Source organism: Ostrinia nubilalis, chromosome 27, assembly GCF_963855985.1.
Source record: "Ostrinia nubilalis chromosome 27, ilOstNubi1.1, whole genome shotgun sequence".
NCBI classification, from domain to species: domain Eukaryota; kingdom Metazoa; phylum Arthropoda; class Insecta; order Lepidoptera; family Crambidae; genus Ostrinia; species Ostrinia nubilalis.
In genome coordinates, this window is record NC_087114.1 from 8,484,249 (window position 1) to 8,505,494 (window position 21,246).

Below are 21,246 nucleotides of genomic sequence, written 5' to 3' on the forward strand. Positions count from 1 at the left end.
ACGATTCGAAGAAGCAAGTTGTTCGTGCTAGATATACTGTATGTATATGCACGTATAGTTCCCAAACTGCCGACTTTATTTGGGTATCTACATGTATACGTAAGTCTACATCCGTGTATAATTTCCAAATTATCGTCGGTCCGTCTTGCCGACGCCGCGCTTGCCCGCAAACAGATGCTTGGGCATCTTGGTCCCGATGAAGCGGTCGGCCTCTCCCTTGAGACCCATTTTCTTGGTTTTCTTCGCAATCGCCACGTGAGCCATATTCTTGGCTTTTCTCGCCATCTGGGGATCAAAATTTGGGTTAAAAGAGTTGCCTGGAACGTTTGAAGGATTCTGATTTCCTAAACTAAATACTGCACAGAGAATGTTAGTTCACGATGCATTGTAGTGCATGTGAATATTCTAACTAAAGTGTACATTTTATCCCACGGGATAACAATACACAATAGCAGTCTACAGTTCCATCGTAGTTAATCACATCAAGTATACACTTTTATCCGTAAGTATACCTTTTATCCCTTATTATACACCCTTATCCCCAAGTATGTTCATTCCCTTTACTCGTATTCAAAACACCAACAACAAAACACTGTACCATAATTTTGTAATACGATGCGTTATCCCATCCTACCCTAAAGTATACCCCTTTATTTATTTGCTTGTCACATGGGAAATACAGGTATTTTATCCCCAGGTATACAATTTTATCCCTAAGTATACATTTCATCCCTAAGTATAACTCTTTATCCCCAAGTATAAAAGTATACTCACAACGCCAGGCTTGACTCCCTGTTCGTCGCGCGCGGGGCGGCTGACGGAACGCGTGCGCGACTCTGATTCCATTCTGGCGCGTTTCGCCGCGACGGCCGATTGCGAGCGCGAGCGTGATCTTGTCTTGGTGAAGTTCGCTTCTTTCGTCTCTGACATGTCCACGCCTGGGGGTGAAATGGGGCGATTAGTAAAATAAAACACGAACATTTTACAGCAAAACTAATTATTCACTTTTCTGCGATAACCACGACGCGATATTTTGATTTGTTTTATGGTTTCGGGGTCATCATCATCATCATCTCAGCCATAGGACGTCTTCTGTTGAACATAAGCCTCCCCCAATTTTCAACCCCAAGGTTTCGGGGTAATGTGAAAAAAAAGATAAATACAACGTACTTAATATACACCAGTGTACTGTTTAAAGCACGTCTATTCTCAAAGAATGAAATTCTTTACGTCTTATTTAGATCTCTAACAACAATTATTAGAGATGTTAAAATGAGTTTGTTCTTAACATGGGTAATGCACGATTACGTATCAATAACACATCATGCGACCATAATGTCAAGCCTGCTGTAGGCCGCGCTTTGACTGACGCAAGGCACGAGCTTTGCTCATCTTCGATCGGGCCAAGTAACCATCCATCCTCAAAAATTTTCTGTTTAAAATATTAGCAAAGAATTTTGATGGTGTTTGGGGCGATATGATTGAATATTGATCTATAATGTATTGACCAAGTTTCTCCATCACTTCCGTAAGCTTACCGGTGGAGCGGTGGACTACTTCTTGATGCTAGACTCGTCCTTAAGGCTATACAATTATGATCTATAATGCACTGACCGAGTTTCTCCATCTCCTCCCATAGTTTATGTATCGATTGACATTGACCTAAGATCTGGGTACTGGCAGATGACTGTATCCAAGGAAGACAGAGACAAAACAGCTTTTGTCACACTGCTCAGCACTTACAGTTTCACCCGCATGCTTTATGGCGTGAAGAACACGCCATCGACATTCAAGCGGTTGATGGCTCTGTTTCGATCACATTCCAGCATACAAGGTATCGGATTGGCGTATCTTGATGACCTATTCATATCCAACAGCTATCACAACGAGCTGAAAGGCCTTCAAAAGGTACTATGTACTGACAGAGTTTCTCCATCTCTTTCCAGAGTTTCCCAGTGGATCTATAGGCCTAGGATAAGCTTTTATTTTACAGATTTAAGCGATTATCGCGATAAGCCCATACGTTTGTCGTCTAAAATCATCGACACGATTTTATCATGGCGATGGAAGACCTGAAAAAGGTTCTATATACTCACCAAGTTTCTCCATCTATTCTTTGAGTTTCCTATTGGAGCGGTGACTGCTTAGTCAGGCGAGACTCGTCCTTAAGGCTATACAATTATGATCTATAATGCATTGACCGAGTTTCTCCATCATCTCCCAGTTTGTTTTGATCTTGGACATTGACCTAAGATCGGGGTACTGGCAGATGACCGTATCCAAGGAAGACAGAGAAAAAACAGCTTTTGTCACACTGCTCGGCACTTACCGTCTTACCCGAATGCCTTTTGGCATGAAGAACGCGCCTTTGACATTCCAGCGGTTTAGATCAGGTTCCAGCTTGCAAGGTATCGAACTGGCGTATCTTGATGACCTGTTTATATCCGACAGCAATTCTCACCACCTATAGGCCTGTATAGATGTGCGCCGCGATGAGCTTTTATCGCGCCATTTAATCGATAAGCCCATTCATCTAAAAATGGCCCGGAGATGGAAGACCTGCAAAAGGTTCTATGTACTCACCAAGTTTCTCCATCTCTTCCCTGAGTTTCCCGGTGGATCGGTCGCGGGCGCGCGCGCGGCTTGTACGAGGCATGACGGGTTTGGTGGACTGCTTGGTGAGGCGAGACTCGTCCTTGAGGATCGCCTTCTTGTTGCTGCAAGGAAATAATAATTTCTATTACACCGCAGTGTCAAAAACTAAAGTTCTTGACCAGTGTGTGTTGCCAGCGATAACTTATGCAACAGAGACGTGGTAACTTACTATAGGCTACGAAGAGAAGGTCACCCAAGAGGTGATGGATGGAACGAGCTATGCTCGGAATTTTCCTACGTGATTGAATGAGAAAATTTGTAAGGAGACGTAAATAAACAAAAGCCCGCAGAATTGACATTAATAATGAACATGGATTTTACTTCTTTGATCATTTTAACTCATAGCGATGCACTTAAATGTGTAATCAAAGTTTTTTATTCTGTACTTAGACCCTTTTAGGGTGCTTATACACGTTTTAAATAGCTTGCCCTACCACACACCTATAATAGTAAATAAGGCACCAATATCTAGGTACATCTTGGAAAAGTAAGTATATTTTTACCACACATCAGAAATGAGGTTTCTTAAATGTAGGTAGGACTACACTAGAACCTCATATTTATTGATACACTTATGATTGGGATATACAGGGTGTTAGGTAAATGGGTATATGAGCCGACACTAGCCCATGTTAACATGGTCATATAAATGGTATGGTGAAGTCAGAAAATTGATATCTTCATTTTAACTATTTTAATTTTCATACAAATCGGATTTTGTAAAATTTATTTTGTATGAAAATTAAAAAAATAGTAATTATTTACAAAAAAAGTATCCATTATCTAATACCCATAATACCTATAAGTTTTGCTTAGTTTGGGACTAGAGGCGCAGTATAAAATGTCCAAGTTTATTTTTGGCTGCTGCTTTCAGTTGAGAAAGTTTGACCATCTGTAATGGGGCCAAATGCGAAAAGGACGAATAGGGATGTTTCCTGGGAAAAAAAAGGAAGAGTTTTAATTAGTCCGTCAGTTAACTTATCAAAAACAACTCGACACGTATTTTTCACTTTTTAAAACTAATGGAAAGGATAAAGTGTGCCAAAGTTCTAAAGAAAAGGCCCGTGACGTCAGTGAGTGCGTAAAAGTGCAGCACTTTGTGACGTCGCGCGGAACTTCAACGCACTATAACTTTGTAATTATTTGTTTGATTGACAATTAAAAATATACGTGTCCAATATTTTTTTATATTAAAATTGACGGAGTAAAAAATTTTTTTTTGGAAACTAGCCTATTGTGTTTGCCTAAAATACGCACCGTATCTGCCTGGCGAGGTCGCGAATCTCCTTCATGGTCTCGTCGAGCTCTATCTTGGGCACGGCGTACATGCCTCCTTCCTCCCGCAATTCCTCCTCTTTCTCTAGCTCGGCCAGTTTCTGGAAATGGCGTCAAAGTAATTTGAGGTATCGATATTTTAAAGCTTTAAAATTGATTTGAAAGATTAATTAAAATAACCGATAAAAATATGAATTATAGCGAAAGAAATTTATTATTTACTAGCTGACCCGGCGAAATCTGTTCCGCCTTAAAGGCAATAAATAAGCCATCGCAATTTTTCCTTATTTGCTCACCGTTTAGACCTACCCTGGACTACGACAAACATTTTAAAACCAAAATCAGCTCAATCGGCCCAGCCGTTCTCGAGTTTTAATCAGACTAACGAACAGCAATTCATTTTTAATTATGGTGGAAACGATAAGTGATCTCACTCGATTATTTCTAAACTATACAAGATATCGAAAAACTGGTTATTGATCCTGAAAGTGCTTCACGAGCTCTTTCAAATGGTATCAGAAATAGGTTGCAGAATTAACTGAATCTATCCAAAAATTTAATGTTTTCAGGCTCCATACTAAATGTATGCCAGCCACACAATATTAAAAGTGTTAATTTTTTTTATTCAATAATAAACACTTAAATTGAACTCCAAATTGCATTCTTATTTAAAAATTATTCATGGAAAACATTGAGGGCTTTACTTGTTATAATATTATCAAGACATGAGTGCCATGACTGTGGCGGTACTTAATGTATGGAAGCTGCAAACATTGAATTTTCGGATAGACCAGGTTTATTTTGTAACCTATTATTGGTACCGTTGGATAGAGCTTGTAAAGCACTTTCAGAATCAGTAACCAGTTTTTGGATATCTTGTATAGTTTTTAATATTATGTGGTTTTACTAAATGTATGGAAGCCGGAAACAATGAATTTTCGGATAGATCTAGTTTATTTGGTAACATATTATTGGTACCGTTAGATAGAGCTCGTAGAGCACTTTCAGAATCAGTAACCAGTTTTTGGATATCTTGAATAGTTTAGAAATAATCGAGTGAGATCACTTATCGCTTCCACCCTGTATAGATAGATTTATTTATTTATAACTGAAGGATTGCAGTTTATCAAAAAAACAAAATCTGCAATTTCGTATTCGTAAAAATAATGATCATACGTGTCCTCTTTAACAGACGGATAGCGATTAATCCCAACTTAACAGTTTTATAGCCATAAAAGTTGGCTCAAGCGTAACTACCGATTTTATGAAGAAGTGACTCTGGATCCTTCTAAAGACACATTTTTGGGGTAAAAACCTTTCCTTTAATGAAATGAAGTTTAGAAATAGGTTTTTAAATGGTGCCAATATTGATGGGAAGTGGGGATGCATACGTTTGAAAGTGCTTGTCGCGGGAGGTGCGATTTATTTTATGTCGAGTGTAGTTGACTTAATAAATAAAATATAGCACTCACGTCGAAGATATCGGGGTCGATGTAGTCGGCGATGTTGTGTCCCTCCCAGAACTCCGGGATGGGGTCGTGGCGCTCCTCCTCCGCGATGTCCGTGTAGTTCTTTTGTAGGTCTACGAATGAAGGGCTTCGGTTATTGATTGTGGTGAAAATTGTTCTAAATATAAGCTAATATCGGCACATCCACGGCAAACTTACGAATCTGTAAAATATGTATTTGATAGGAGAGCGTTTCGAAAGCTTAAAACGATCATTTAGTGCAGTTATTTAACTGAATATGATTTGCAGTAAATAGCACATTCGTAAGTTGTTTTTTTATGCCTAACAAGGCCGGTATTTAACCGCAATCGCACCTGGTGTTAAGTGAGATGCAGTCTAGGATGGTTTGCCGTGTATATGAGGGTATTATTTACAACCTAGTCTATTGATAGACAAAGGCCTCCTCCAAGGATTTCTACAACGATCCCCCGTTGTCCTGCACTGCCCAACAAAAAATCTCAGTCTTTTTTTAATGAAAGAATATAAGTAACCCCTCGTAATAAGCTAAATAAGTGTGTCGAGTGGCAACGGGGTTCGAACCCGTGTTCCTCGGATCTCTATCAGTCCAACCTTTAAATTTTAAAAGTTTGTTGACCTAGGTCTACGTCCTTTTAAGTGTATTTGACGTGGAAAGAATGTCTTGCATGTCTCGCTGCAACATTCGGCCTCTATGTCAAGCTTGCTATAGGCAAGGATCTACCGGTACGGAACATGGATTCCGACCAGTTTACAAATGAGACCAGTGCCATTGAACTAAGTGTTAAATATGCAAACATCTGGCTTCCCCTATGCATGGGGAGTGTAGGGCATCCTCAATTTGCTTGCCTGGTTATTTATTTATTTATTTATTTATTAAGGCATACACAACAGGTAACAATCAAGGGATACAACGGTAGTTACAAATAATTGCAATTATTACAGAATAATGCTTATAAATCTAGATTGCAACCTAAAAACGTGTACACACAGCATGCAATAACAATCACGTAAACATTGTGTTATAGAGGTAAAAGTAACACAAAAGTAAGCTGCGCCTATGAATTACCCATAAAGACAAGTAATGCACAGGCGCAACCCGTTCGCTATAAAATCAAAAAAGTTAAACAATAGTAACAATATTGAACAGGTGGGCGGGCAGGTATAATACCACATAATAAAGGAATACTCGCAAAGGAGAATAAAAACAAATAATATTGCGTTAGAATTCACAAGTTTCACTATATACTTACTACTCACAATAGCAAACAAGCAAAGAGAGAACAGTAGCTCAGCCGAGGATACGTTTGACGGTTCGTCGAAAGGTGTTATGATTCGCTACAAATATATCGAGGTTACTATTCTGCAGCAATTCGTTGTATAGCCGACACATGCGTATAACAGGGTTATAAAAAGAAGTATTGTTCTTATAAACATGCAAAACAAATGTTTTCATACGATGGCGAGAAATAATTCTAGCGTCAAGATTCAACAGAGAAAGTAAGTTAGGGGAATCAAATATGGAGAGTAAAATTTTGTGTTTTTAAAAGTTTGGGTTAATTAGAGAGCGTCGTGCTCCTTCAGTGGAGATTAAAAGAGCACTAAGCAGCTTTAAAAACTTTATTGAAGCCACAATAGCCGAACGGTGAGCTTACTCGTGATACAAGCTTAGTACGAAGGGCTAACGGGACTATTAATAATGTTAAAGAAAAGGACGTCCACTGCTGGAAAAAGGTCTTCTCCAAGGATTTCCAGCGACCTTCAACAGGTCGTCGGTTCACCGAATAGAGCTGCCTACACTACGTCTTTAGGTTCATAAGTACTCAATTACATAAAACACTGGAGCGAAGTATTTCAGGATCATCCGGCTGGAAGGACCAAAATATATGAACTACTTTAAAATTGGAATGTAAACTCACCCAGCACATAGTCGTCTCCTTGCTCAAGCTCTATTTATCTCTCCAGTTTTCTCTTGCGACTCTTTCTCCGCTTACTGCTGACTCATCCGGCTCGAAGGACCAAAAATATATGAGCTAGCTTAAGACAATAATGTAACTCACCCAGCACATAGTCGTCTCCCTGCTCAAGCTCTATCTCTCTTTCCAGTTTTCTCTTGCGGCTCTCTTTATCTATTTGCTGCTATCTAACTCATCCGGCTCGAAGGACCAAAAATACTAAGACTAGCTACAAGTTTAAAACAGTAATGTAAACTCACCCAGCACATAATCGTCTCCCTGCTCGAGTTCTATTTATCTCTCCAGTTTTCTCTTGCGACTCTTTCTCCGCTTACTGCTGACTCATCCGGCTCAAAGGACCAAAATAATAGGACTAACTGTTTAAGAAAGGAATATAAACTCGGCACATAGTCGTCTCCCTGCTCAAGTTCTCTGTGTGACTCATCCGGCTCGAAGGACCAAAAATATATGAGCTAGCTTAAAACAATAATGTAACTCACCCAGCACATAGTCGTCTTCCTGCTCAAGCTCTATCTCTCTCTCCAGTTTTCTCTTGCGGCTCTCTTTCTCTATTTGCTGCTATCTGACTCATCCGGCTCGAAGGACCAAAAATACTAAGACTAGCTACAAGTTTTAAAACAAGAATATAAACTCACCCAGCACATAATCGTCTCCCTGTTCAAGCTCTATCTCTCTCTCCAGTTTTCTCTTGCGGCTCTCTTTCTCCGCTTGCTGCTATGTGACTCATCCAGCTCGAAGGACCAAATGGACTAGAACTAGCTGTAAGTTTAAGACAGGAATATAAACTCACCCAGCACATAATCGTCTTCCTGCTCAAGCTCTATCTCTCTCTCCAGCTTTCTCTTGCGGCTCTCTTTCTCCGTTCGCTACTCTTTGGCTCTTATCCGGCTCGAAGGACCAAATAAACTAAGACTAGCTACAAGTTTAAAACAGGAATGTAAGCTCACCCAACACATAATCGTCTCCTTGCTCAAGTTCTATCTCTCTCTCCAGTTTTCTCTTGCGGCTCTCTTTCTCCGCTTGCTGTTGTTTCTTGAGCAGGACGGAGGGGGGTATGACGGGGGGACGCGCCTTCCCGTCGCGCGGGGAGGGGACGGCCACGTGGAGGCGGTTGAGGATTCCGTCCACCTAGAAAAAAAGTAAATAAATATCATTGAACATTTTACACTACATTTAGTCCGGAATATAAAGTTTGTTTAATGGGTATCGACTACAGAGACAGAAAATAAAATTAATAAAAGTAAGAAAGATTGGTTGTTCGATGGGAATTAAATGTATTCAATAATCGTTACAAAGTCATTTATAGCCGCAAACTAAAGATAGTTCGCGGATTAGCGAGCATGCCAGTACGCATTTTCAAATTCTATTTTTTTGTCAATGAACTACACACTAAAAATACCAGTGAACTACTGGTATTTTTAGTGTGCGAACTACCAAGCGACGTACTTTCTAATGCACATCAAATTATAATTCGTTGTCAGTTAACTAGTTCGCTAGTATTTTTAGCTCACGAACTACCTAGCGTATCTTCTGAGGCCACATCAACTTATGTGTAAAGCGTCCCCCGGGCCGAGCGGTTTGGTACATACTATGACATATTTTAACATTGAACTAGTTCATTCATTAAATCTTTAGCTCGCGAACTAGTTTACCATCTTAGCCCGAGATTTTAATTTTTTGTCCATAAATTAATTCACTGGTTAGCTCGCAAACTTCAAAGCTCCTATATCAACGAACTAGTTCATTAAATCATTAGCTCGCGAACTAGCTCATTATCTTTACTCGCCAACTAGCTCACCTTCTTAGTCCGCATCTTCTCGGTGACGCGGTGTCCCAACAGCCGCTCGCAGGCTTCGATCTTGACCTCTTGCACACCTTCCTCCGTCAGAGTGGACATTCGCATTACTGGCACGATGGACAGCTCCGAGTTCGAGTCCGCGCTGCGACAAAATGGAGAAACTTTATGTGTGACAGGGGATCAAATGAAACATGAATTATAACTTAATGAGTGTATCAATTTTCTTCTTGAATCACAGTTCACGCTATAAATAAAGTTAATTTTCCTTCGGATTAGAGCAACCACCACGAGCTGTCAAACGAAAGAGATTTATATGTCAGGATTTCACTGTTTTATTAGGGAAAGGGGAGTAGAGGGGAGTAGAGAGGGGAGAAGAGAGGGGAGGAGGGGTGTAGAGAGGGGAGGAGAGGGGAGGAGAGGGGAGGAGAGGGGAGGAGAGCGGTGTAGAGAGGGGAGGAGAGGGGAGGAGAGAGGGGAGGAGAGAGGCAAAGAGGGAAGTAGGGAGTGGGAGAGAGAGGGAGAGTGTGTGCCTTGTTGCTGAGAGAGGGAGAGAGAAGGGAGAATGCGTGTGTGCTAATGTTTGGTGTGCAGTGTCCGAGCACTCACTTGACGACGTTCCCCTTAGCGCAGGTCCTCTCCAGCTCCTCAATGAGCGCTCTCTTGGCCGGCTGCAGCTGCTCGGGCGTCGCCACGTCCGACTTGTTCATGACCACGATCAGGGGCTTGTTGCTGGGAGAGGGAGAGGAGAGGGAGAGAGAGGGAGATAGAGGGAGAGAGAGAGGATAGTAAAGGGAGTTAGAGAGGGCGGGGCAGATAGATAGAGAGAGGGAGGGCAAGAGAGGGCGGGGCAGATAGATAGAGAGAGGGAGAGCAAGAGAGGGAGAGAAAAGGCAAGAGGGCTGGACAGGGAGGGAGAGGGCGTGTGATTTGTTGCTGAAAGAGGGAGAAAGAGTGGGAGAGAAAGACAGAGGGAGGGAGAGAGAGGGAAGAGGGAGAGCAAGAAATAGAGATAAGGAATAAGTGTGCCAATGTCTGGTGCAGGTAAGGAAGAGATAGAGGGAGATAGGGAGAGAAAGGGAGAGAAGGAGAGAGCGAAAGAGGGAGTGAAAGAGAGAGGGAGTGAGTGTGTGCCTTGTTGCTGAGAGAGGGAGAGAGAAGGGAGAATGCGTGTGTGCCAATGTTTGGTGTGCAGCTCTCCAGCTCCTCAATAAGGGGCTTGTTGCTTAGAGAGGGAGGGAGGGGGGGAGAGAGGGAGAGAGGGGGAGGGAGGGATAGAGGAAGGAGTGAGAGGGAAAGAGGAAGGAGAGAGGGAGGGAAGAGAGGGAAAGAGAGGGAGGGAAAGGGGATAGAGAGAGAGGAGAGGCAAAGGGGAGAGGGAGAAAGGGAGAGAGAGATAAGAAAGAGGGAGAGTGGATAATAAAGAGGGAGGGAGAGGAAGAGAGAGGAGAAAGAGGGAGGGAGAGGGCAAGAGAAAGAGGAAGAGTGAGAGTGACATGTTGCTGAGAGAGGTGCAGCTGTAAGAGATGAAAGTATGTCCAAGCACTCACTTGACGACGTTCCCTTTAGCGCAGGTCCTCTCCAGCTCCTCAATGAGCGCCCTCTTGGCCGGCTGCAGCTGCTCGGGCGTCACCACGTCCGACTTGTTCATGACCACGATCAGGGGCTTGTTGCTGGGAGAGGAAGAGAGGGAGGGAGGGAGATAGAGGGTGGGAGGGAGAGAGGGAAAAAGAGAGAGGGAGTGAGTGGCTTGTTGCTGAAAGAGCAAGAGATAAAGAGAGATAGGGAGGGAAAGGGAGAGAGAGGGAGAAAGAGGAAACAGAGGGAGGGAGACAGTGTGCCTTGTTGCTGAGAGGGAGGGTTAGGGAGGGAGAAAGGAATGAGAGTTAAAGAGGGAGAGAGAGAGACAGAGGGAGAAAGGAAAGGAGAGTAAGGGAGAGAGAGAGGGAAAGATGGAGAGTGGGAGTGAGAGAGGGGAGAGGGAGGGAGAGAGTAAGGGAAAGAGTAAGAGGGAGAACAAGAAAGAGAGAGAGTAAGAGAGAGGGAGATGGAGAGAGAAAGGGAGGGAGGGAGTATGTGTGTGCCTTGTTGCTGAGAGAGGGAGAGAGAAGGGAGAATGCGTGTGTGCTAATGTTTGGTGTGCAGTGTCCAAGCACTCACTTGACGACGTTCCCCTTGGCACAGGTCCTCTCCAGCTCCTCAATGAGCGCCCTCTTGGCCGGCTGCAGCTGCTCGGGCGTCACCACGTCCGACTTGTTCATGACCACGATCAGGGGCTTGTTGCTGGGAGGGGGAGGGAGTGAGGGAGGGAGAGAGAAGGGGAGAAAGGCAGGGGAGAAAGGGAGGGGGAGAGAGAGGGGAGAAAGGGAGGGGGAGAGAGAGGGGAGAAAGGGAGGGGGAGTAAGAGGGGAGAAAGGGAGGGGGAGAGGGGGAGAGAGAGGGGAGAAAGGGAGGGGGAGAGAGAGGGGAGAAAGGGAGGGGGAGAGAGAGGGGAGAAAGGGAGGGGGAGTAAGAGGGGAGAAAGGGAGGGGGAGAGAGAGGGGAGAAAGGGAGGGGGAGAGAGAGGGGAGAAAGGGAGGGGGAGAGAGAGAGAGAGAGAAGGGGAGAGGAGGAGAGCCAGAGGGAGAATGAAATGGAGAGGGAGGGAGCAAGAGTGGTAGAGGGCGAGGGAGGGAGGGTTAGGGAGGGAGAAAGGAATGAGAGTTAAAGAGGGAGGGAGAGAGACAGAGGGAGAAAGGAAAGGTGAGTAAGGGAGAGAGAGAGGGAAAGATGGAGAGAGTGGGAGTGAGAGGGGGGAGAGGGAGGGAGAACCAGAAAGAGAGAGAGTAAGAGAGAGAGGGAGATGGAGAGAGAAAGGGAGGGAGGGAGTGAGTGTGTGCCTTGTTGCTGAGAGAGGGAGAGAGAAGGGAGAATACGTGTGTGCTAATGTTTGGTGTGCAGTGTCCGAGCACTCACTTGACGACGTTCCCCTTAGCGCAGGTCCTCTCCAGCTCCTCAATGAGCGCTCTCTTGGCCGGCTGCAGCTGCTCGGGCGTCACCACATCCGACTTGTTCATGACCACGATCAGGGGCTTGTTGCTGAACAGTGGCTTTATGCTCTCGAACAGGGATATCTGGAATGGAGAGATTATTTTTTATTGAAGAATTTGCAGTTTTGGAAGTTACAGCAGGCCTGTTCATCTCCGCGAGTTTACATCGAAAACAAAACACGCACGATGGCCCACCTACAGGATACTATTCGACAAGGCCTCACATACGAGCGAACATTGACTCACGCACGCGTATTCTGATGATGGAAGAAAATAAAGAAAATGGTGTACTAAATACTGTGCAGTATTTAACTGCCTAAATAATAATAAAAACACAGAATGTACTTTTTGAAGTTGCCCCAAGACACTGAGAGGTAAATAAGTAGTTAATATTATTCATGATAATTCATGCTAAATCATGTATTTCCTCCGCCATTTTCCGCAGTTTGGCACCTCACGTCACATCATTTTACCGAAGTCAGCCCTATAGCTTCGGCGCAGTGCGATCACTGACGTTTGTCAACAAAATGCTGCTTGACTCTTGAGACAGGCTAAATTACACCATATTGTTAATGACATTGAGCATACATTTTTTTAAATACCCTCGCGAAGTTAAACTTCTGTACGTAGTACTTATTATTATTCTGTGGTTACAGGCATGCATGAGGGTTAAGTTGCCGTCATTTTACCATTCGTGTTTGAGTACCATTTCGAAATATATTTGCCGGAATATTGCTAAAAAGGAACCTACTATTAGTCTGCAAGCACAAGTTTGTGGGATACAAAATTAAGTAAAATTAAAATCAAGCTTAAAATTTCAATTCAGGGTTCTTTGTTCTTGACATGGGTAATGCACGATTACGTATCGATAACACACCATGCGACCATAATGTCAAGACTACTGTAGGCCGCGCTTTGACTGATGCAAGACACAAGCTTTGCTCAGCTTCGATCGGGCCAGAGTTATGTATTAAAACTTTCTATTATTAAATCAAGCTAACTGCCTATTATTTAACTTTCCCCCGGGACACACTTGACCTTCACTGGTTGGGTTTTTATTGGCGGTCAAGCTGTAGATCCTGGCTACACAGGAGTTGCAGCGGTGGGAACGAGAGCTGGGAATAGTCCCGTTAAATGGCTATTTCAAAGCACCTGTTCCCGTTCCAATATAACTATTCCCACTCCAAAAAAACTGTTCTCGCTTCAACAAACATGTTCCTCTAACAATTCACTGTTCCTAATCCATCAAATCTGTTCCCATTCTGATGTAAACTGTTCCCGTATCAACGCACCTGTTCATGTTCCAACATAACTAGTCCAATTCCAACATGACTATTCTAATTCCAACACAACTATACCAACTCCAACATGACTATTCCAATAGGGATGTTTCCTGGGTCAAAAAGCAAGAGTTTTAATTAGTCCGTCAGTTAACTTATCAAAAAATACTCTACACGTATTTTTCACTTTTTCAAACTAATGAAAATTTAAAGAGATAAAGCGCGCCAAAGTTCATAAGAAGAGGCCCGTGACGTCAATGCGTGCATAAAAGTGCCGCACGTTGTGACGTCGTGCGGAACTTCAACGCACCATAACTATGTATTTATTTGTTAGATTGACAAATAAAAATATGTGTCCAATATTTTTTGATATTAAACATTACGGACAAAAAAAATTTTTTTTAGGAAACTAGCCTAGGGACTCCTCTATCATACCTGCTCTTCAATACTGTGCCCGCACTGCTCGGAGGGGTCTATGAAGTACAGGACCGCGGCCCTAAGATGCGCGAGTGCGGTCACAGCCTGCATCTCGATCACGTTGCGCTCCTCTAGCGGGTGATCCAATATTCCGGGTGTGTCTATCACCTGGACAAATAAATATTATTATTATTATTTATGGATAAAGATCTACCAACAACACATCTTTACACAAACAAGTAATATAAGGTGTTAAAATGCACCCTTAAATAAGACTAAAGTCCGGTCGCCGAGCAGATAGAATTTCGTCCAATGACCCCAAGCTACCCATCCTTATTACTCGCGCGTAATTATATTGCTGTCGCGCTCGCACACCACTCCCGACGCACAGTCGCGACGGATCTTCAAGGAGTTAATAATATTGTAATGTGACATGCAATACACAATTTAAATACATAGATAGATACTTTAGATACCTAGCTAGTACATTCCCCAAATATGAGACAAATCAAGTTTACATCAAGTTTAAAGCGGTGGCATCTTATTTTCAGGCGTTATTTTGCAACGAAATTTGCTTTTGACTGTACAATCATTTTAAACTCTTTTTAAAAGCACACTCATACAAATCAAGAGTAAAAGTTCTTAAAAAATGCAATATAACATAAATCTTACCTGCCACCTCAAGTACTTGTAGTCCGTGTGTCCCACGTACAAACTCTTTGTCGTGAACGCGTATGGTTGCACTTCTACGTCCGCTCGCGTGATCTAGAAATAAAAGTGCTTTTTAAAGACTGATTGCGAAAAAATAATAATGTAAAGATAATATTATAGTTATGATACGTTGCTGTTACGATGTATAAACCTTTGTATAGAACTTGTGAGGTAGTTTGTTTTTTGTACTGATATTTCAGACACTTTCTCGTTTGTACTGGTACTATAGAGGTATTTTGTCATTTGTACCGGTACTATAGAGGTATTTTCTCATTTTTACTGGTAAAGAGGTATTTTCTAAACTGTACTGGTAGTATAGAGGTATTTTGTCATTTGTACCGGTACTATAGAGGTATTTTCTCATTTTTACTGGTACAGAGGTATTTTCTAATTTGTACTGGTATAATCAATGGACTTTGTCGTTTTTACCAATATTATAGAGGTACTTTGTCATTTATAACGACTCTTCTTTATTCTTTACTAGTCTAACAAGCTAAAATGATTGTACTTGACATGGGTAATGCACGATTACGTATTGATAACACACCATACGACCATAATGTCAAGGTTACTGTAGGCCACGCTTTGACTGGCAGAAAGCATTGGCTAATGTCAGCTTCGATCGGGCCAGAATAAGCTAGTTTCCTAAAAAAATATTTCTTTAATCAATTAATATTAGACACGTATATTTTTAATTGTCAATCAAACAAATAATTACAAAGTTATGCTGAGTTCAAGTTCCGCGCGACGTCACAAAGTGCTACACTTTGAAGCACTTCTTGATGTCACGGGCCACTCTCTTTGAACTTTAGCACACTTTATCTCTTTAAATTTTCAATAGTTTGAAAAAATGAAAAATACGTGTCGAGTATTTTTTGATAAGTTAACCGACGGACTAATTTAAACTCTTGCTTTTTACCCAGGAAACATCCCTATTGTGTAATATTTGTTTCTAAACTTACCTTGTTAATGAAACTGGACTTTCCTACGTTGGGGAATCCGCATATAATGATGGTCCGAGTGTAGGGGTCGATGGACGGCAGACGGGCTAAATGTTGGCGGACCTGCAACAAATATACGCTTTAGTTTCAATGCAATAGCAAGAAGAACGCAGAACTGACGGCCGATGGGACAGCAAGGTTCTGGAGTGGAGGCCGCGTACCGAAAAACAGCGTGGGACGTCCACCTACAAGGTGGACCGACGAATAAAGGTAGCAGGAAGGCCCTGGACGCAGGCCGCTACCAATCGGTCAACATGGAAATCATTGGGGGAGGCCTACGTTCAGCAGTGGACGTCCTATGGCTGAAATGATAATGACGAGCAAGAATTTTCGGAAAAATCCAGGTTATTCTGTAACTTATTATTGGTACAGTTTGAAAGACTTGTAAAGCACTTTCAGGATCAGTAACCATTTTTTCGATATCTTGTATAGTTTAGAAATAATCGAGTGAGATCACTTATCGTTTTCCACCTTGTAGATAGCAGTGTCTACCGTGAGATGGAACAAGTATGAATGTGAATAAATTGTTTAAATAACTATGATATTTCTTGATGTGTTAGGTCTTGATATTTATAAGATTTAAATAGTTCTTCTTCTTGTCGTATCGACAATAAACCTACACAATGTCAGCCCAAAACGCCGCCACAAGAGTGGCGTTGTCTAAATCTGCCTGCGTGCAGTTGTTTTGGCTTGTTTAAATACTTATTTCTGTCTTATTTAAGTTCTTTGAAAGTATTGGTATTTTTGGGTCACATCTAAAAATCTAACTTTTACTGATAACTACTGTTTAGCTTACCATAAGTTTTAATGTACTTGACATGGGTAATGCACGATTACGTATCAATAACACATCATGCGACCATAAAGTCAAGGTTTTTGTAGGCCGCGCTTTGACTGACGCAAAGCACAAGCTTTGCTCAGCTTCGATCGGGCCAGCATAATTAAAATAACTAAAAACTAAACATAATACATTTTTGGTCTTGTTTTCAAAGGGTCTTTTCAATAAAAGATGCATTACTCCAATACAAAGAATGCGCAATTCTACACCAGATGGCACTAAAAGTTTAATTTCAATATTTTTCAGTTATGAATTTTGATAATTTTAGACTGATGATGGCATTTCATTACTAAGATCTATCTTTATCATCTTTTTCTATCTTTTCAAGAAAAAAACCAATCAGTTTTTAAATAAATAGAAAGGAAAGTTAATAGGATAAAAACATGTTTTATGTCGGCTGTTTGGTGTAGTAGTTCGAGACGGACTACTATTCCGGAGGTAGCGGGTTCGATTCCCGCACAGTACAAACATTTGTGTGCATGAACATATTTGTTTGTATTGGACTAGGTGTTTTCTATGTTTAATAACTAATAAGTATGTATTAAAAAAAAGTGTTTAAGTATGTTTATCTGGGGGCACGGCAGTGCCCCCACCAAGTCGAGCAAAAAAGCGGCACGGCCGTACCATCCTTTTCTCGAAGCAATTCAGGCCATTTTCGACCCCCTGTATCATCGTTGTGGATAAATCTGGAAGACTGAATTTTCAGTATCCATACAGGCATTGTAAAGACACGGTATATTTCAAATTTCATTCAATTTGAACCAGTAGTTTAAGAATTATAACGGGTCAAAGTTTCTTAATTTTGTCACTCACTGATTGACTGACTGACTGACTCACCGATCATCAAAATTCTAAGGCACTTCTAGCAGACCTAGAAGCTTCAAATTTGGAATATAAGTAGTGTTTGGTGTATGAATCAAGGAAAAACTAAAATATTTGGGGGCACGGTAGTGCAACCGCTAAGTCTAGCAAAATTTTTCAATTTCGGTCCAGTTTTATAAATATTTAACTACTTACTTAAATAACTTTGTAATACCATATAAATATAAAGACGCACGGTAGTGTCCCCGCCAAGTCGAGTAAAATTTTTCAATTTTGGTCCAGTTTTCTAGATACATAACTGCTGTCTACAAAATACAAAAAGAAATGAGATCCCATCAAAAACAATACTTGTCAAAAAAACCAAGTCTCGCAACTCAATTGTTCTACGGTAAAAAGTTGTGAGATCCATGTAATACCAAGTCCAGGCCAGGAAATCTTTAACGTTTTACATAAATATATTGACTTGGCCATCGCATGAAAACACGTGTAAGTAAATTAAATTATTTAGTGCGATGGCCAAGTCAATAATTTATGTAAAACGTTAAAGATTTCCTGGCCTGGACTTGGTATTACATGGATCTCACAACTTTTTACCGTAGAACTATTGAGTTGCGAGACTTGGTTTTTTTGACAAGTATTGTTTTTGATGGGATATCCGTTGTCTAGTATCCATAGTACAAGCTTTGCTTAGTTTGGGACTAGAAGCGCAGTGTAAAATATCCAAGGATATTTTTTTTTATTTATACTCAATAAGAATAATATGAAGTCCATCAAAAACTATATCATATCATACCTGTTCCAAATAGCTCAGGTTAGCCGACTGCCTCTTCATGATGGTGGCCATCCGGCCCAGCGCGGCTCGCTTGAGCTGCTTGCACCGGTATAAAGAGTCTCCGTACTTGAGCAAGCGGACGTAGTCTTTGGCCACACTGGAATAAGACACAACAAGTTTTAAGTATAGTATAATTAGTGGTAGTGTAACAAATGACAAATGAGGGTAGTTGAAAATCTTCAAGCCCGCCCGAACGGACGACGCCGCGAACCGCCACACTATGTGACGAAAGGCCGATCTAGATGGACAATATTATTTGACAATATTAATTAGCTTTAAAGGCGGTATCTATTGATGATTTGACTATATATAGCAAAAACAGTCATAATTGCATTCAGTTTTGGTACATTTAACGCTATAATAAATAAACCAGTATACGTTGATACACGGTTATAAAGAATTACTACCTGATAGGAGGTCAGCTTAAAATGGACATGTTTCTAAGAAGAAAAACAAAGCTGAATTCTTTATGGCAATTGAAAATAAATAAAAAGGATGAGTGAATAAAAATATAGAATGCCATGCCAGCCACTTTCCAGCCAATTTTTACAACAAATTCGGGAAATGTTCATTTTAATATTTCATAACTCCTCCGTTACCTCGTAAGTTTCGTATTTTATCGAAATATTCATTCCGCTTATTTTTTTCACTTTTGGGATATTTTATCCATTGTTCGTAGAACTCCCTTCGGGATATAAATATTACGTATTCCGAAAAAAAAAGAACGAAAAAAAAATTTTGGCATCAGCTTTACTAAAAAAATTGACAAGGTTCCGCACCAGTCCGCACTTTCTAATTTACTTTGATCAATAGAATATGAATGAGACTACAACATATATAAGTTGCAGACATGGTACAACAAAGTACATGTAGTTTCTGGTCCAACAAACACAAAGTTCGCATTAAAAATGTAATATCCATCACATTCGACAGCTATGTTTTCGGCAACTGTAAAGTTATTTGCAATGTGAATGAATAAAAATGGTAGTTCTTACCATCAACCTCACGATCCATCACTAACTTTAGCACAATTAATTTTATAAACACTTTAAAATAGCGACAGACCAAATGCAGAAAAGTGAATGATTTCTTCATGAATTCCACCCGTAATGACACTTCAAAAATATTTATTAATTTATTGGAGGGTACTTGCACAAAATTATCACCAGAATTGTGACCTCCAGATTGTCGGCTATCGATCTTGCTAGTATTATTGGAGATTTGAGTTAACCCTTTTTGTCCATCTAGATCGGCCTTTCGTCACATAGTGCGCCAGTCTGCTTGTGACACTTGTGTCAAGCCGTGAGTACATAATGTAACTCATTAATAAACGTCGCGTTAAGACCCGTGTCTTACTATTTTAATTGAAATGGAACGCGAAAGTTTAATATCTTATAGTATAATTACTATAAGAGTTAATACTCAAAATTCTCTGTTAATGGCTTTGAGCCAACTTACGGCTAGCGGCGGCTTACAGCAACCAACGGCTTTGGTTAACTAGGAGATAATTAATTATTAATTAGGTAGGGTAAGCTGGAAAGGGCCTATGTACTGAATATTTCATTTAATTTCAAACTATGTATTTCATTTCACACTATCTGTGATTCTGTGTATTATGATTAACTGTAATACAAATTAACATTAGAAAACAGTTTAAATAAATTGTTGTAAATAATTTTAATGAAAGACTCATGTTTTGATTGAATGAGTTGTAATTTATTTATATTTTTACTTTATTTATTTAATTATAATTTTTTACCTACTTTATTATTTAATATTGAAATACTCTTTGTAACTAGGTAGATGATGTTTCCTATGTATAAGTTTACTTTATTTTTTGTATTTAACAACAAAATAAATAGAATAAGTATAAAGTAAAAACTACACAGGTGACCTTGGCAGAAATATATACTGAGGAACAGTGGCATAAAACACACATTCATTGCTGTTAGTATAAAACGCAGCATGGGACGTCCACCCACAAGGTGGACCGACAACATCATAAAGGTAGCAGAAAAGTGCTGGACGCAGGCTACTACCAACCGGGTAACATGGAAAGCATTGGGGGAGGCCTATGTTCAGCAGTGGACGTCCTATGGCTGAGATGATGATGATGAATATAAAAAAGAAGTACTTACTTGTCTATGAGATGGCGGGCAGTGTTTAGCTGTCCAAGACCAAGTTTGTAGTGGTCTTTGTCGTACAGTACGTTCATCAAATCTGCGTAGAAGGGATGGACATCGTCTAATTTTGGGAATTCCTGAAATTATTGAAGTTTAGAGAGATTAATGTATTTTATAATTGTTCAAACATTATTCAATTACTCCTAAAGTACATAATTGATGTTTTTAAACTTGTAAATAATCCACCACAAGATTGAATGTACATCTGTGTTCAAGTATGTTACATAAATATTGTGCAATTCTTTCTTGTATTAAAAAGTTCACATTTTTTATTGTTATTAAATATTAATTTTCAAGACAAGTAGTACGTAAGTTTATTAAAGCTAAGTTTCACAGGATTAAAAAATACCATGCATTTAAATAATTTGAAGAAGTTTGTAGTCACAGATTTACTAAAATGTGAAATAGAAAATTTAAAATACGGTAAAGAGTTTATTATTTAACAACATTAAATTCAATAAACTTAAAAGACCGCAGCTAGATACGTCCTTGAAGTAAAAAACAGCTACAAACCTGTATAATCCGTGATAACCTATCGTGGAAATTTTGTTGCGTAAATTTAACTTTGCGCATATAAAACGCGCGTATCCTTGAAATTTTGTAGTGCTTGTGTACTACTGTAGGAGTTTTCCGTTGTGTTTTGGACAATATTATGTCTATAAAGTCCTGAAAAATAAAATAAACATGACACGTTAGGTTAGGAGTTTCATTTTGGATTTTTTTCCAGTTACATGATGTATTTTATTTAAAGATTAATTTTTACCTTTGCCGTAGGGACTACAGCTATCTTTTTAAAGTTGTACAAACTCATTTTGATTTATTTTCACTACTTTTTGTTGAAAATTTGCTCCCACACGAGAGCATCACGTAAACACGTGTTTGAAAAGAATGAGACGTCAATGATGACAGTGACAGTTAGGAACACAGAGTTAGGAAGGTGTCTCAGGC

At 40.4% G+C, this 21,246-nt stretch overlaps 1 protein-coding gene and 3 non-coding genes across 4 annotated transcripts; all 4 read right to left on the minus strand.

The window, feature by feature from the left end:
• Positions 1–46: 46 nt before the first annotated feature.
• Positions 47–21,191, minus strand: LOC135085065 (nucleolar GTP-binding protein 1). Its single transcript, XM_063979845.1, has 15 exons — positions 21,062–21,191; positions 20,812–20,964; positions 20,254–20,375; positions 18,077–18,212; positions 15,585–15,686; positions 14,584–14,676; positions 13,930–14,079; positions 12,149–12,298; positions 9,189–9,311; positions 8,338–8,518; positions 5,403–5,512; positions 3,913–4,031; positions 2,584–2,717; positions 775–938; positions 47–285 (listed from the first exon to the last, which is right to left on the minus strand). The coding sequence occupies exons 1-15, from the start codon at positions 21,107–21,109 to the stop codon at positions 130–132; spliced, it is 1,941 nt and encodes a 646-aa protein (XP_063835915.1). The 5' UTR covers positions 21,110–21,191; the 3' UTR covers positions 47–129.
• On the minus strand, positions 13,045–13,177 carry LOC135085091 (small nucleolar RNA SNORA16B/SNORA16A family). Its single transcript, XR_010260022.1, has one exon. It is a non-coding gene; the product is annotated as a small nucleolar RNA SNORA16B/SNORA16A family (small nucleolar RNA).
• Positions 15,123–15,255, minus strand: LOC135085094 (small nucleolar RNA SNORA16B/SNORA16A family). Its single transcript, XR_010260025.1, has one exon. It is a non-coding gene; the product is annotated as a small nucleolar RNA SNORA16B/SNORA16A family (small nucleolar RNA).
• Positions 16,429–16,561, minus strand: LOC135085095 (small nucleolar RNA SNORA16B/SNORA16A family). Its single transcript, XR_010260026.1, has one exon. It is a non-coding gene; the product is annotated as a small nucleolar RNA SNORA16B/SNORA16A family (small nucleolar RNA).
• Positions 21,192–21,246: the final 55 nt, after the last annotated feature.